This window comes from Cucumis sativus, chromosome 6, assembly GCF_000004075.3.
Source record: "Cucumis sativus cultivar 9930 chromosome 6, Cucumber_9930_V3, whole genome shotgun sequence".
In the NCBI taxonomy this organism is placed as follows: domain Eukaryota; kingdom Viridiplantae; phylum Streptophyta; class Magnoliopsida; order Cucurbitales; family Cucurbitaceae; genus Cucumis; species Cucumis sativus.
In genome coordinates this window covers 9608994-9625543 of record NC_026660.2, presented here as the reverse complement: position 1 = coordinate 9625543, position 16550 = coordinate 9608994, and the positions used below count along the sequence as shown (strand labels likewise).

The 16550-nt window shown below is 34.4% G+C and overlaps 1 protein-coding gene across 1 annotated transcript; it reads right to left on the bottom strand.

Annotated features, from left to right (window-relative positions):
- Positions 1-1965: 1965 nt before the first annotated feature.
- Positions 1966-15839, bottom strand: LOC101215439 (ATP-dependent zinc metalloprotease FTSH 12, chloroplastic). Its single transcript, XM_004139855.3, has 19 exons — positions 15149-15839; positions 14634-14818; positions 13722-13948; positions 12815-13086; positions 12255-12332; positions 11925-12167; positions 11683-11829; positions 11176-11343; positions 10333-10445; positions 8085-8301; positions 6371-6442; positions 5270-5389; positions 4978-5094; positions 4712-4888; positions 4337-4456; positions 4154-4228; positions 3522-3629; positions 2922-3002; positions 1966-2524 (listed from the first exon to the last, which is right to left on the bottom strand). Exons 1-19 carry the CDS (start codon positions 15560-15562, stop codon positions 2447-2449), a joined length of 3012 nt encoding a protein of 1003 aa, XP_004139903.1. The 5' UTR covers positions 15563-15839; the 3' UTR covers positions 1966-2446.
- Positions 15840-16550: the final 711 nt, after the last annotated feature.

Genomic DNA, 16550 nt, shown 5'->3' with positions numbered 1-16550 from the left:
TAAATATTCTTTTATATTTTTGCTTGCCTTACCAAAATTATTGAAAAGAATACAAAAAAAAGAATGCCATAAAAGTTTATCTCAAATTCTTGTAAGACCATCCTCAATATCTTTTAAGACCTAGAACTTAGTTGTGGGATCAAATTTGTGATCGATTTAAGAAATATTTTAAAGAAAGAATTCTTGAGTAAGAAGTCTGTGGTTTAAATTCAACTTGAATGTTAATGAAATGAAATGGAATGAAATCTGCAGGGAGGTTAAGGGAATAACATTTGACCATTGAAGCACCTTATTCACCCTCCCACTTTGGTTGGAGAAACTCACTTACTTTTGTTGGCTTCCAATTTCAAACCCAAATTTTTCTCAAATTTCCAATTTTATCAATATTCTATTTAGTTAAATAAAATCATAATTAATCAAAATAATTGATAAATTCAATTTTAATTAATTCAAATTTAATATCAAATATTAAATTATTATTTTAATCATTCATCTCGATGAATTCAATTGACTTAATTCAAATTCCTATTTGAATTTATACGTAAATCTTATTTAAATATCATTTCTCTTCCAATTTGTAATCGTTAATTATATTGAATATTATCAACACTTTATCCTCTAAATGAATTTGATCAATTTGAATTCTTTGATCACACTTTTTTAAGTTTAATTTTGGTCCCTTAAGTTTCGTTGTTTTTAATGAACAATTGATTTATAGTTTAACTACTAAATCGAATCTCTTATGGTTCAATGAAAGGGTGTGGCCTCTTGTTCAAGTCCTAAAGTCAGTACATAAGAAAAAAAACCTCTTTACCATCTCTAGAAGCGGATAGGAATGAATTCGGACAAGTGTTGTTGAGTTATCCTCACAATTATAAATTTGAAAATAAGTAAGTATAAATAAGGATTTCATAGTTAGATTAGGATTAAGATCAAATTACATAGACTATCGAAGTCGAGATAGCTAGTTTTAGATAATAAATGTTGTTATATAGTAAACTAACTATGTCATGGTCCGATCTTATGTAAACTCTTTACATAGAATGACCCACTTACACGTCTCTACATGAACGATTTATGATCACATCGTTTGCACTAAATACAAAGTGGGTTACATCTATAATGTCCCAAAATAAGGTGTTCAACCTTATTCCTATATCATAGATCATTTAGACTACCAACTCAAACTTAATTCACTTTTATGTCACTTTATTAAGTTTAAATATTTGTAGTCAAGGAACCTTAGTTTATTAGCTTCACAATTTAAAATGAGCAAATCACTTATTAAATAACAACTTTATTGAATAATATAGTAAGTTAACATTCACAAATCACAAATTTTAGGACATAAAACTCAACAAAAACTTTAAGACCTTCAAAGATTAAATGTAGGAGTAAGAATAAGCCGACAACCCAAACTACTCCACCCATATCATATGAATTGGATTAGGTTAGTTTAAAATGTGGATTGGATTGAAAATTTTGATTCTTTTCAAGTTGGATTGGGTCTCAAGTTGAAGAGATGAAAAATTCGAGTCAACCCAACCTAACCCTCCAATTTATATATACATTTATAATTTATTTATTTAATAAAAGTTAAACGATCTTATGTGTTTTGAGATTTTTTTTTTGTTTTTTGTTGTAGCTTAACTTGATGCAAAACATATTTGATTTATGCTGATTTTCATTTACAAACATTAAAATTTAGAGAAAACAAATCTGACAACCCAACTTATTTTCTACCCGCTGAGTTGTAAACTTAATTCGAGTTGCCAATCCAACCAACTCGAAAAAATGGATTGGGTTGAGAATATCTCCCAACCCATTTAAAATTTTCAAACTTCAACAGTTACTCTAAACTAAAATTGATGAAAGATGATAGTTTCAACTATAGTATTAAAATTTTATGAAGCAAAATAAAAAATTTAAAAACTTTAATATAAATTTGAGTTAGGAAGCTGTGAGTTTATAGCTCAATTGACATTTGGTCATTTTTATTTGTTATTTTAATTCAACTACTACAAAAGCAAGATCTACAACCATAGTTACAAAACCTTGTACATTTATCCATTGCATTAAGCTACCCTCCAATAAATGCCAACAATCAAGATGCCAGAGATTGTACTTCCTGAAACATGTTGATTGCTCTAATGGCAGTCATCTTACTTATAAATTAGAATTGCTAAATAAAGAAAGAATACAATACAAAGGTGTACAAGTTCATAGCTAAACTCTTGATGCTTCAGCCCACAATCCTCAAGAAGACTGACATTTGATTTTCTCTTATTATGTCGACGTCGAGGTCGAGGCCGATGCACCATACAATCACTTGAGATGTTCAATTATGCATAAAGCAAGGGCCTCCGCTTAGCTCCTCCCGTTGTTGTCTCTTGACTGCATCCACCAACATCAAAACAAAGCAACACCAAGAACAGAAACAGCCCCTTCAACATCTGTGCAGCGGTGCGGGGTATATGACCAGAGGTTGGTATCGCAGTTTATCCTTATGTGGCAGTGCTCCCTCCTAGACAGAAATTCCAATTTAAAATTGTCCCATCCCTTAAGTTTAAGATCAACTGCTTGATTTTGTTAGAAAAAATTATGTCTAGATGAAAGTGAGCATAAAAGAAAAGCAGCGAAATGCTTATCTCCTTAGACAGTTGGGTAACCTATATAATCTTTGTTCAAACTAGGCTCTTCTCCACATATTTAGGGCAAGTTTGGATTAACTAAAGAATACAGTGTTTTTCAAAACAATCATTTTTATGAACTATTTTAATAAAAAGAGTTTAAAATATAATTTAGAAATGTTTCAAAACTTATTTTGAGTAGTTGCCAAACACTTCAACTTTTTTCAAAATAACTAATTTTCAAAATTAAACACTCTCTTAGTTGATTGAAACAAAAAGAAATGAGATTACCACATCCAAGTCTATCTGAATTGGCTTGATGAAGTCCTCAAACATGGATGGCGCCAGGTCCTTCATTTTCTCTATAACTTCCTACAAAAGGGAGTGAGCAGGGGAATGATAATTCGATCGGTTAAAAATGATTTCAGTTTAAATCCAAAAAAGTAAAATAAAAGCTCCTCTGGCACTAATACTATCAATAATGATTGAACCAAAAGAAGCAATGGCAAAGAAAATAATTTCAAATTCTAGATTCATAGTTTTTTATAAACGCCCCTGTTCTCCATCCCCCTTTTGTAAGCAGGTATTTGTCCGTCGATATTGTTTCATATTACAAGATAGTAGTATAAATGGACAAGATTTTGATATTTTGCTCATGTCACAGTAGAGAATACATTTTAATTGATACTAATGGCCTTTTCATCTAACCATCTTTCGTATTCAGGGATGCTTTAATCTGGATTTATGTATCGGTGAACGTGTGTGCCTGCTTGTGTACGTGTCTCTTGTATCTCTTTTGTGGAACGGAGGTTTGGGGGATTAAGTCAATACTGTAAACAAAACTGCATTCCAATTTGATGCAAGCAAGCAAAGTAGACGTTAACAACTTACCAATCCAGTCATTCTAGACTTATTCAGCAGCTCCTCGGTAATCATATCCAGTATGTGTTTGTTTTCCCTCAAACCGTTCATCGCCAATTCTTCAGTCTCTTCAATATACTGCAGAAAAGTACTCATACTTAAAGATGAGCTCCAAAGATCATTCAAAGGTTTTCCTTTTTCTTCTCTTTTCTTTCTGCTTTTTCTAGTGAGCCGGAGGATAATTTTATACCACAAAACCAGCAAGTGTATTTAAGAAATATTGTTAACATAGCTCTTGTTCTAGAATAACAAATTATTGGCTATATCGACAATTGATTACATAGTACACTTGATTGTTTATAGACTTGCATCTTGGGACATTTCTAATTTTGTGACAATGATGGAAATCTATGGTATGCATGAGATAAAAATACTAGCTATCATACAAATTTTCAAGTAGTTTATGGACGTGAATTTTCCAATTACTTTTTGCTATAAATATTTGCATATTGGCAAGATGCCCTTGTATTGTATTTTCGTTTACTATTTTGGTGTTTAGCTACAAGTTAGATTGATGCAATGATGTGAATCATGTCATGCATGTAGTCTCTTCATAGCACAATATGATACAGTCAAGGGAGATTTGAAGCAACTAAACGTACCCTTGCCAACTCCCGTGAAAATAACTCAGACAATTCAAGTGTCATGTTGACCGGAGTCACTCGTGGATCATCCCACTGACAAGAAAATGCAGAAGATAAGTCCGTTAGATGAAGCTACAAAATCAAAAATGAATAATTTTGGGTTTTTTTGTCGTCCTTTTAACCACTAGAGAAAAAGATCACCGTATATCTAATCAATTCGCCATCTGGATTATCTGGTTGATCTGTCATCCCAAACTTCTTCGTTAAGGCAGCAAGACCAAGTCTTGAATTCTGAGGACTGATTACCATCTCCCTAGCAATCTGGAAACATAAGGAACTGAAGAAGTTTAACTTAAGATAATTAAGAAAATAATTTTAAGATAATTCCTTTAGAGCAAAGAAAAACTCCCAGATTCCAGCTTTATATGCTAAGCAGTTTACAGCATCTTGAGTGTAAGGAAATAATTGTAAAATTTTATTTAGTATTAAAACCCACGGCAGTAAGTTCTGTTTCAGATTATCCAATATAGTAATAATTTTTCAAATTTTTCCACAAATAAGACTAGAAGTATCAACCTTCGTTATTTTTTCTAGGTCATCCTTTCCTCCATCAGTTATGTCATTACCAAATATAAGACGCTCAGCACAGCGTCCTCCATGAGCAACTACCATTTGCATTTTCAAGTAACCGAAGGTGGTGTAACCTTGACCAACCATATCTTCTCGAGGGAAGAAAACAGAAATTGCTGTTTCCTAATGTTGAAAGAAAAACATGTTAATATATAATCCTTCCAACAGAACAAGTGGCGTCTGCATTCAAATTTTATGGAAGAAATAATCACCTTGCCCCCTGGTAGAAGCTGAGAAAAGGCATGCCAATCAAAACGAGGAAACAAGTGTGCTAACAATATATGACCAGCTTCATGTACAGCCAGCAGTCTCCTTTTTTCTATGGACACCTGTTGTGCAGTCACCAAAAGGTAATATTACCAATGATTCAATAATAATGACCATAGTTCCATAAACAGTCAATCTCTATTAGAATACACCCCCCACCCACCCCCACCACCCAACACACACACACAAAAAGTGAAAAAAAAAAAAAGAAAAAAAAAGAACGAGAGCAAGTTATACTCTTTCTTCACATTTCTGTTGCTCTTCTGCGGTGAGAAGTACACCCATACCCTCAAGCAGTTGTTTGTCTAAAACATCAACAAGGTCTTGTTGGTTGATCCTAGAATGTCCCTTCCTCACCTGGTATCCAGACAAGATCAAACGTCAGAAGTGAAGAGTAAACAGAGTCTCTACTAACAAGCAAGAAGCGTTGGTAGCTTCAAATACCACTCCAAGATATTTAAGTGACCCATTCGTATACTTAAAAGTTGAAAATAAAAAAGAACACACAATAGTGCTGAAATGATGAAATAGATTACAAATATTCATATGACATCTTTGTGGCCTATTTGGAGACCATCAAACGAAAGAAATTTACAACGGTCAAACAGCCTTCACAGCTTGAGAATGAGAGATGAGGAAAAACAAAATAAGAGTCTGCAAAATAATGTGTACTAATTACAAGATCAAACATCAGAAGTGAAGAGTAAACAGAGTCTCTACTAACAAGCAAGAAGCGTTGGTAGCTTCAAATACCATTCCAAGATATTTAAGTGACCCATTCGTATACTTAAAAGTTGAAAATAAAAAAGAACACACAATAGTGCTGAAATGATGAAATAGATTACAAATATTCATATGACATCTTTGTGGCCTATTTGGAGACCATCAAACGAAAGAAATTTACAACGGTCAAACAGCCTTCACAGCTTGAGAATGAGAGATGAGGAAAAACAAAATAAGAGTCTGCAAAATAATGTGTACTAATTACTATATGCAAATACTGCCCCCCTAAGGATATATGTGCGGAAGGTTATCTCCACCAACAAGAGTTTTCATGTTGCTAAGAGCTGAAAAAAGTGATAAATTAAAGGATTATAAAATATTTAAAATATATGAAAAAACTGACACTGCAGTTAACAACCTCCTCTAGGAGTGCTTTATACACACCCTTTTTGTATTAGTTGTTGGTGGAAAGACCTTATGTTAACCTTTTCCCCTAACTCGTGTGGCGCATCAATCAGAAAGAGAAAGAAGCATCCCAGGTGTAACCCAATTAGTTATACACTTCAGAATCAGATGTAGAACAAAAGGATGGTATTTAAGAGATATGTAGCATACCGACATTATTGCCGCCTCATTGACAAGATTCCGTATATCTGCTCCAGAAAAACCAACTGTGCGGTAGACAAGCTGTTGAGTACAAGATGGTGATTGTAAGTAAAAATACAAGACTAATTTGAACCTCAACGAGAAAATGCAACATTAAGAATCGAAATATTAATAAAGCGACCAAAGAAAGCAAGTCAACACTGCTACTTCAGCTTGAAGCAGTGACATTTTAAAAAGCAACTATTGGAATTAGAGACGACGCAATTTTACCCTAGTACAGGGATAAAAACTAGGTGCGGGTAAAGTATTGGAACTTGTTTCACTCAGTACTTCCGTCTTCGTCTTCTGTTTTCCCTTCCTGTGCTTCGCCTTGCTTTCTTTACTTGACGAGCCTTCACCTCCTCTGGTTCTTATCGTCATTGTTTCACGCATGCTAGATTCGACCATCTTTTCACTCATGGCGGAACACTCCTTTACTATCGACTCCATAAACATCAAAATCATCTAATGAGTCTTTTCTGTCTGCACGCTAAGGCTTTCCATATTCTTCGTGATCGTCGTCAACTTCTTGTCCATCGCCGGTAATTTGCTTAGTTCCTTCTTCATTCCAAACATTTCTAGATCGTGCGCTTCCAATCTCTCTTCGATGCGTGTTTGTACCATCGTGATTCTCCTTCCCAAAACTACTGCTCTGATACCAATATGGTGGAACCCCTTTCTTGTGTTCAATCAATAGTACTTTATTGATATTGAATATAGTATTCGATTACAAGAACAATGAAATGAAATGAAAGGATCGAACTGAGAACAACTCAATTTGATTATAATCTCCCTCTTTGTTACCCTATCTCTCAAAGGTGCACAAATACTTTCTTGACTCAAAGCTTGACTGCCTTTCCCCCAAAAAATACAATTCTATTTATACTTCATATTCTAACTAACTCACTTAACCGACTTGATTATTCTCCCCGCACATGCTAATACTAACATTCTCTTTTTTCTTTCCTCTTCTACTATACTGATGAATAATAGGGGTCTATCAAACTACCCTTGGGCTTTCAACATGACCTAGACTAATTATTTCTAACAGTAAACATGTTCTTTTCTTCCCCTCCCTAACACCCAGTCACAGGCTTATCACCTCAAAAACCTATAAAATAACTAGATGGTCATTGTTCTCAACAAAAGAGAATATATGTAATAAACCCTTTTTTGCTTGTACGAAGAGGACAATATCTACTGCAAATCAAAACAAAGAAAAACCCCTTCATGGTCAAGCCTTCTCAAAGTTCAGTCAGCAAAAGGGAAGGAACAAGCTATAATGGACTCAGATAGAAGCTTGTCCAATCCTCTTTCTATAAAATTCTGAATTTTGACCTTGAATTTATGAAATATATTAATGGCTAGTGATTAGTGAATTGTAAAGGAAACACCACTTTTAATCCCTACACATTTATTAAACTCACAAAAGATAACCTATTTAGAAAACTTGAAAACAAAACAAGCCATTGGGAGAAGTATGTTAGGGCGAATGGTGGCTAGATCACCAAAACCAATAACTATGTACAGCAGTTAAGGAGTTGTTTGAGAGATATCTTAATAAACAGCACTATGCATTTGAATCAAATTTTTAGTGTAAATATGCTTGACATGCAATTTGAAATCAATTTTCTGTTCGAAAAAGAATCCAAAGCAGATTGAAAAAGGAAGAAACCAAGTTTACCTTCCCAAAATCAATGTCCTCTGCAAGTTGCTTTCCTGCACTGTGCACACCAAATATTTTCACTCTCTGTTTTGCATCTGGCAATCCTATGTACAAGCGACGATCAATGCGTCCAGAACGAACAAATTCTAGGTCTAACTCATCAGGCCTATTGGTTGCACAGATGAATATCACAGCTTGTCTAAGTGAGAATCGATCAATACCAGTTGTTTCCTTCCTAATTATTACCGGACAATAAAACTAATTAGTTAAAGAGGGCAGTGCTGAAAATGTTTGCAATCCCTAAATTTATATGACTGAAATTTTTATCTCATATCAATTGGACTGCACTATACGACATTAAATACTCAGAGCAGAAAGAAAACTACCTAAAGCCAGAGTAGTGGAAGCCCCAGTACAGTAAACTTTTTTAGCATAACATGTAGGGATGATGTTGAGGATCCCACGTCAAAAAACCAAGTTACCTCAAAATCTTAATAAGATCAATGAGTTACTTTGCTCATTGCTAATTGGTTTTAAGATGGAACCTCAAATATAGCATTAGAGCCCATGAAGACCAAACATGCATACAGTCCCAAAAAAATTGTGATCCAATCTAGAAATGGTGAACCAAAAGAGGTTCAAGGGGCATATTAGAGATTTCATATTAGAAAAGTGAAGGGAACTCATAATCTTAATATGATAGATGGATGGTCTACCATTCTCATTGCCAATTGGTTTTGAGTTGGAACTTCGTGTTATCTAATATGTTAAATTACTAATTGACCCAAAACCTTAAATTGACGAAATAGAAATATTTGTCTGGTTGAATATAAGCAATTTAGGTTTTCTTATATAGGAGAGAGAACTCTTACAAATATGGAAAAGAACAAAGATAATAAAGGGTAAATAATGCCATAAATAATAAAATTAAAACTATTGACATTTTGGTTGGAGAAATAATGCCATAAATAATTGAGTTATTCTCAGTTGGGCACACCACATAAAACTATTTCAAGAACACCTTCCAATTAAGGTCGAGGACATGTTTAAGAGTGATTCTCAGATGATTCAAACCATTTTCATTATTTTCAAAATCACACTAAAACATGTTTTTAATCGTTCAAAACCAATTTTGATGATATGAAAAAATGCATTTAAAAAAGTGTTAAATTAAAAATAAATCAATTTTAAATGATTAAAAGCATGCTTCAGACTTATTTTGGATATGACGAGTGATTTTAACAATTTCAAAATGACTCCTAAACGCAAACTAAACTAAATCCAGACTTAGCTAGGAAGTGAAGTGACAACATTTACTAAGTTACTAGTTATGTTAGGCTGGTGTTATATTTTTTTAGATAAGAAACGTGTGTATCCATATAACAAAAAAGAACAACTTAGGGGCAAGAGACAAGGGGGCCCTCCCTAGAAGAAACTAAAAAATGATGGTCTTCCAATTGTTGAATACCATTGAAAGGCTATAATTACAAAAGTGTTTGGTGTAATCCGTACTCCACCAAGAAGTTGTGTGTTGCAATACAGTCCAAAAAGAATCAAAAGAATTATAGCTATCTTAAAAAATTCTACTATTCCTTTCTTTCCAAATGCAACACAAAAGGGACCAAGTAGCACATCTCCATAAGATGCTTCCTTTCGAGCTATAACCTCTAATGTTGAGCCCTTCAATCATCCAACTATCAACCTTACTAGGAAGACGAAGCTCCAAATCAAAAATTCTAAACAAAGTGTTCCAAGCTTTCTTAGTAAAGAGACAGTGCAGAAATAAATGGTCCAAGGTTTCCTCTTCTTTGAAGCAAAGGCAACACGTCGAGGGGCTAAGCATAGTGTACTGATTTTTTTTTTTTTTTTGTAGCTTCTCACGAGTGTTAAGGCTTCTGTAAGCGAGAGACCATAAGAAAAATTTCACCTTTTTCAAAATTTTAGTCTTCCAAATATGACGAATCAAAGGAACAGCAATGGAGGGGGGTCTTTTTAAGTGTTCTTGAGTTCATCTTTTCTTCTTGAGATAATCCAGGTGGGATCCTAAAAATCACATTCCTCCACTTGTTGATTTTATATCTGAATCGCTCTTCAAGGGTGTTCCACATCTCTTTTCTATTACGACCCCCTCCAATAGAAAAGCCCAAGTAGTTACGCTGGTGTTATACTATTATAGTCTTAGCCATTTCGGTCAACTTATATGCTCAGTCATGTTATGCACAGTGAAAAAGAAATCCATATGCTAACATTGAAATAAAACACTTACTCGCCATCAAGTTGGGCAATCAAAGCCTCAAAAGTTGCTCTTCTTCTTGGATCATTTCTTGCATGCCTTCCAGCAATGGCATCAATTTCATCAACAAAAATAAATGATGGAGCCTGCATACAGGACAGCGATGAGTAATAATTGTCTCCTATAAATGAGTCAAAGTTATGATTGCAGCACGGAATATGGAAAAGAAAATATCAAATAAAGCCTTTTACAGATAAACTCAAAGAACCTCCTGACATTTCTTTGTTAACCCGTTGCATGCAAACTCAAACTAATTTTTAAAACATCAGTATTTACAATCTACCTAGATAAGAAGAAGAAGTTCTTTCAACAACGACAACAAAAAAAAAAGCAGAAATTGATGCTGACCCAAAATGCTTTAGTTTTTTCTTTTTCCTCTCCTCTTTGGCAACTGAGCTTTCAACGAGGGAAATAAAAGGGAATATAAAGCCATACAAAAAAAGGAAAAAAAAACAGAAGAATCCCACTAGCAACAAGAAGAGCCATTGATCCGGAAGGATCAATTCTAACTGATAATTGCAAAATGATTTGGTAATTCATTTTTCAAGAGAGGGGACATGTTTTTATTCTAAACAAGAAAAAATATCATTGACCCGTGAAAGGACTCCCATGTTAGAGAGAGAAAATGGAGAAACAGTGAGTAAATTGGTTGAGACAGAAAGTTAATTGGTTCGAAAAGAAGGGAAGGGGCATATTTAGTCCATTGAGAAGCTTTCAAAAGACCAATATTTTCCCAAATATGAATCATGAAAATAATAATAAACAGTAATAAAACTAACTTCATTAATAAACACAGACTCAAGTAACATAGCCTACATTTCTTCTTGCAATAGAAAATATCTCATTGATCCTTGCTGCACCACTTTTTTCACTATCCGTAAACTCTGCCCCTGATGCATACACAAAGGGCAATCCACTTTGCTTGGAAAGTGTCCTCGCAAAAAGTGTTTTCCCAGTACCTGGAGGTCCAGAAAGAAGAACACCCTGTTTTACCCAAAAAGCAAGAAGTCAAGTTCTGTATGAGTGGTATACAATAAGGGCATACACAAGTGAGAAGATGTGCTGACAAAAACCACAGTGAATATCATTGATATATATATTGACAAAATACGTCTTGTCAACTGTCAAGCAATAAGATGGTACAAAATAACAGAAAGGGAAAATAATAAAAGAAGCAAAACAGATCAGATAAACCCAGTGAACCACAGTAAAAATATAATTCTATCATGTTCGTTTTTTTAGATTCAGAGAACAGGGCAACAGAACCACCGTGCTTCACACTGAATGGAAAAAGGTTAAGGAAAAGAGAATGGGAAGATTTACCCGCACAAACGGCACCCTTTTTTCATAGTACTGCATAGGATTCTGGATATAAATCATCAATTCATCAAGAAGATCCCAAACATCACCACCCAAAACTACTTCCTTGTGCATTGATGTTGTTTCACCATCACCAACATTCCCGATTGGCTGGCCAAATAAAAATGACAGACGCTGAAAACATTAGACAAGGACACCAAAGAATACACGATTGGCAAACTGAAAGAAAATAACCAAAAACTTACCAGGATAAAGTTTTCTGTATATTCCATGTCAAAAAGTTGTTGGTACTTTTTATAAAGAAGACGCTTAGTAGTAATACTTAGAAGCATAACAGACTCTCTAATGAACCAAAGGATCAATAGTCCAGGCAGCAATGCAATCAGAACTTTGAGAAAATAATGGATTTGGCGCTTCTGAAGAAGATCAACTTCAACTCCAGAACCGGTGATAGCCTCAAACAAGTAAGGATCAAGGGGAATATCAACCTATTCAATGTAAGAACGATAAACAAAGTTATACCCAAGAGAAACAGTCCATGAACTGGCACTATAACATCCATGCAATAAACTTACAGTATACTCTAATGGAAAACCTTCTTTCATTGTTACAAACAATCTTTTCATGTCCTCAGTGAAGACAACAGCAGCAACCTGTCCTAAGACAATCCACAGCATCAGAGTAAACCAGCTAAATACAAGATTACATAGAAAACATTATTATTGCCAAATGCAAATATATAACTTTTTTCTGAGAGACTGCGACAACAGTGGAATAAACAAGCTTGTTTGTGCTATTACTGGCATTAAGAATTAACTCTGTTCCAAATGCAACTGATATAATAACTCACTGATACCCAATTTAAATTTGCTTCCATATAAATAGCTATCTTTTTTATAAAAGCTTCCATATATATTTTAATGAAAGACAAATACAGTAAGTTAATGTATCACCCACTTTCTAAGCAGAAGTCATAACTTCAAATACTTGCCCCCAAAAAAAAGAAAAGAAAGAACAAGAACTAAAAGAAATTAAACACTAAGAACCCAGGAGAAAAAACACTTTAAAGCTGTCAACACCAATAAGTCAGATCGGATTGCCAAGAAAAGCAAGCATATAAAATAGAGCATTGTACCTCAGAGGAATCAAGTTTGTCAAGAAAGTATGTGTAAGGAAGTTTAGGTCGATAATGCCACCATCTCTTAGATACCCAAAGTGCCCTTGTTCCTTGAGTATCTGTTTTTTTTTCTACCACGTCCTTACGAAGACTCTTTTCAACCTCTTTCATGTCAAATTCAACAACATATTTAGCACGCAGAGAATCTATAGCTTCAGTTAATTTCTCTTTCCTAAGGATCTCCTTCCATGTTTGTAGCCTTTCACGCCAAGTTCCAGAGTCCTTTTGTCCTGAATGAGTAGAGTAAAGCATAAATGTTTCTGGATTTGAAGAATAAAAACTGAGTGTATCTCACTAGCCATAGGTAGATTTTTAAGTAAAATATACCACAATTCTCTATGGCCTTTTAGTTGCGATAGTGTCTAGATTTACAATGCTCTATTAGAGTGCTTGATTACTAATTTTTATGAAAGTTTCAGTACTACGGCTGCTCATCCTGTAGAAGAATACAAGCTCAATTCAAACAAGTCATAATTGTTGGTGATATATAATTAAATTTGTCTTCAACCACCAACTTAAGCTTTTGAGTGAATTGGTGGTTTAATAATAATACAATCTCAAGTTGTAATTTATGGAAGCCATGGCACAAATTCATTTGTCTTTTCTACCTTGCACAACACCAAGTTAAATAGAATTGCACTAATTTAAATATGCCTAAAACTGTACATGTACAGTGTAACTAAATAAAACAATGACATTATTCTCATGTAAACATTATATTTTTTAAAGAAGGAAAAAAAAGTTGAAAAATGTCTTGCAACAAAAAAATTGTTTGGGTTCTCAACGAGGCATTGAATTCATTAAGAATATGCTGAATAAACAACAGAGAGAATAAAAATACACAAGTTTATCTATAAAGCGTAACCTGATATCTCCAATTGTTCCTTTATCTTCTCCTTTTCATCACCCTTAATCTTTTCATCACTGTCAATAATCTTTTTAACATTATCTTGCAGAAGCTCCGAATCATCATCCCATGCATCTTCTCCAACATAAGAAGAATCTTGAACAAGGGTTCCGTCAGTTCCTTCAATAAATTTCTTTATTTTCAGACCTTTAGGCATTGTTTTCCTCCATAACCCTTTCTTAAACCTGCACAGGCAGTACAAGGGCCAATTGTGACTTTCAACGCAAAGCTGAGAACAACCAAAATGAAGCTTAAACTCAAGTCCAACATTTTCCAATCAAGCATATTTGTCTTAAATCTGTAAATTTCTGAAAGTCTCCTGAGATATTTAATAGAGGAAATAACCTACTGGCATTATAATTTACCCTTTCCATGCAGCAGCATAAAGAATATCATACGTTTCAAGCTAGGTCGACCGCTGTTAGATTTCAAATGTGTGTGTGTGTGTGTTCATTTATTGAAGCTTTGAATCAAGCTCCTTGCTGAAGGAGAGGATGAAAGAAAAGTATAGAGATTATTACGCGATACTGAAATTGTGCTGTAAAGCCAGAGATAGTATCCCTATCTTAGAAACTTTTCAACATCTAACCGTCATAATCTAATGTGTTTTATATTTACACAAGAATTAGGGGATCTTAGACTTTATTACAAAAGAATTATGTAGCGCCAATAAAAATTTTAATATTCTGTAATCACCAGATAACCGTGAAGCAGATATACTTCTGCAGGCACAGATATGGGTGGTACATTGCCTTTGCTATAGAATAAATAGGCAGCACAGGTAGACAATATTAAGAATCTGACCGTACAGATATGTATTTTACTTGATATATTGCTTCAACAGTTGGAAAAGAGTAAACTGAAGCTCACTTTCTAATATTATTAGGAGACGGCTCAGGAATCAATGCCTCCATATAAGCCTCTGTTAGCTTTAGTCTTTCGCGATTTACGAATGGCACTCGAACTGACATATAAATTCTTTGACAAGAAACAATCATCACAAGAGCATAGAGAAACAGAGCACCCACTCGTTTTGGCTCCCAGTTCTTGAAATCCTGCAAAAGAGTTGTAGATGCAGAGCAATTGAGACAATCCATAGCAAATAACTTCAAATTTCAATCGCATGGCATTTTCCATAATCAAAATTATGAAACTTTCTTTCGCTTGTTGGGATTTCAAGTTTTCTGTCTTCTCTGACAATTTATGAACCAGTCGGAGACAAAAATAATTCACGAAGAGAGGCTTTAAACAGACGTGACTAGAATAAAAAGCTACATCATCTACGTTGCCTTTTAAATTTAGGAAGATGATTCAATGTCTATTTTTTACTCAACTTCTCAAACCAAAATAAATAAACCAGTGTTTGAATTGGATTCAAAGATTACCTTCCAGCGATCCCAACGATTCCAGGTTATAAATTCCGGTAAAGTTTCATTCTTCAACCTCTGCAGCTCAGGTCCCATATTCTCTAACCGTTCATTCGCCCGCGCAAAAAACTCAACCAACCTCCCATCAGTATTCTTCAAACCAAACCCAGTTTCCTTTCTAATAGACTCGCCAAAATTCAACCAGAATCTCTCGGACCCACGACGAACTGACCTACTGAAACTTCCAAAAGGAGATTCATCAGCTGCATTACCATCAGCGGATCCTAGAACTCGTAATTTTGCCCTCTGACGGGAGTACTTAGCTCGCCGCTTGGCCGGAAGAGTGAAAAGAATCACATTTTGAGATTGTTGGAGGAACGGAGTGGCGGGAGATAGAAGTTGGTTGGGTCTGTAACGGGTTACAACATCCATACTCGAAGAAATTGAGTTGCAATTGGGAAGATAAGGTGAAAATTGAAATGGGGATGTGGGTAACTGGGGTTTAAGCTAGGGGTTTATGTGATATCCAGACATGGATAGAGTTATTACACTGAAATGCGCAGCTAAAGCTAAAGCTTCATCGTCAATGTTAAGAAACAATAGACACTACAAAATTTTCACTACTCTGCCGCCGTTTCCGTCGTCTTTTCCGGTGGATTTTTGCCCGTGGAAGAGCTTTGAGTTTTAACTGCGTAAATTGATTTGTAATTTTAAGAAATGGATGAACCCGCCGATATTCGACCCTATTATCTGGGTTGGATCTTAATTTGGATTCGGTGTCTCATTGGGCCGAATAACGTGGGCCAACCTTCCCACGGTTTCTTAAATCCAGGCCCACGTTTGGCCCGTATATTGTTCGGATATTTGATAGTATAGCAACTTTTTTACTTCTTTTTCAAAACAAAAAATTAATAAGATTATTAGTTTGTTCATAATTTCTATGAATAAACGTTACCCAATAACCACTCATGAGGATGAGCGATCAAACTTTCAAACTCTAAAGGAAAAGGTCTGAGCTCATTCAGTGTTTTGTTTGTTTCGTAGCTTTGTCATACAATGTTTGTTTTATTATATGGTTTACATTATTAGATGTTTCACATTTTAAATTTTTACATTGTTATTCAAATATAAATACATAACTCACAAACATTAATTATTGAAACATAAAAGTATTTATTAGATACTTTTATTTCTTATATTTAATATTCATACTTATCAACAATAAATCTAGAAGTTTCTCAATTAATAAACATGATTTTCTTTTTCCACGATAAAATGTATAATGCACACAAAGTTTATAGTAAGAAAAACAAGTTTATTATATATATTTCGTAATTGTCTATGGTCTAGATCACACTCATACGTAGAATATACTATTTCAATTTGATTAGTTGTGATAAAGAAGCTAGAAAATGGGTCG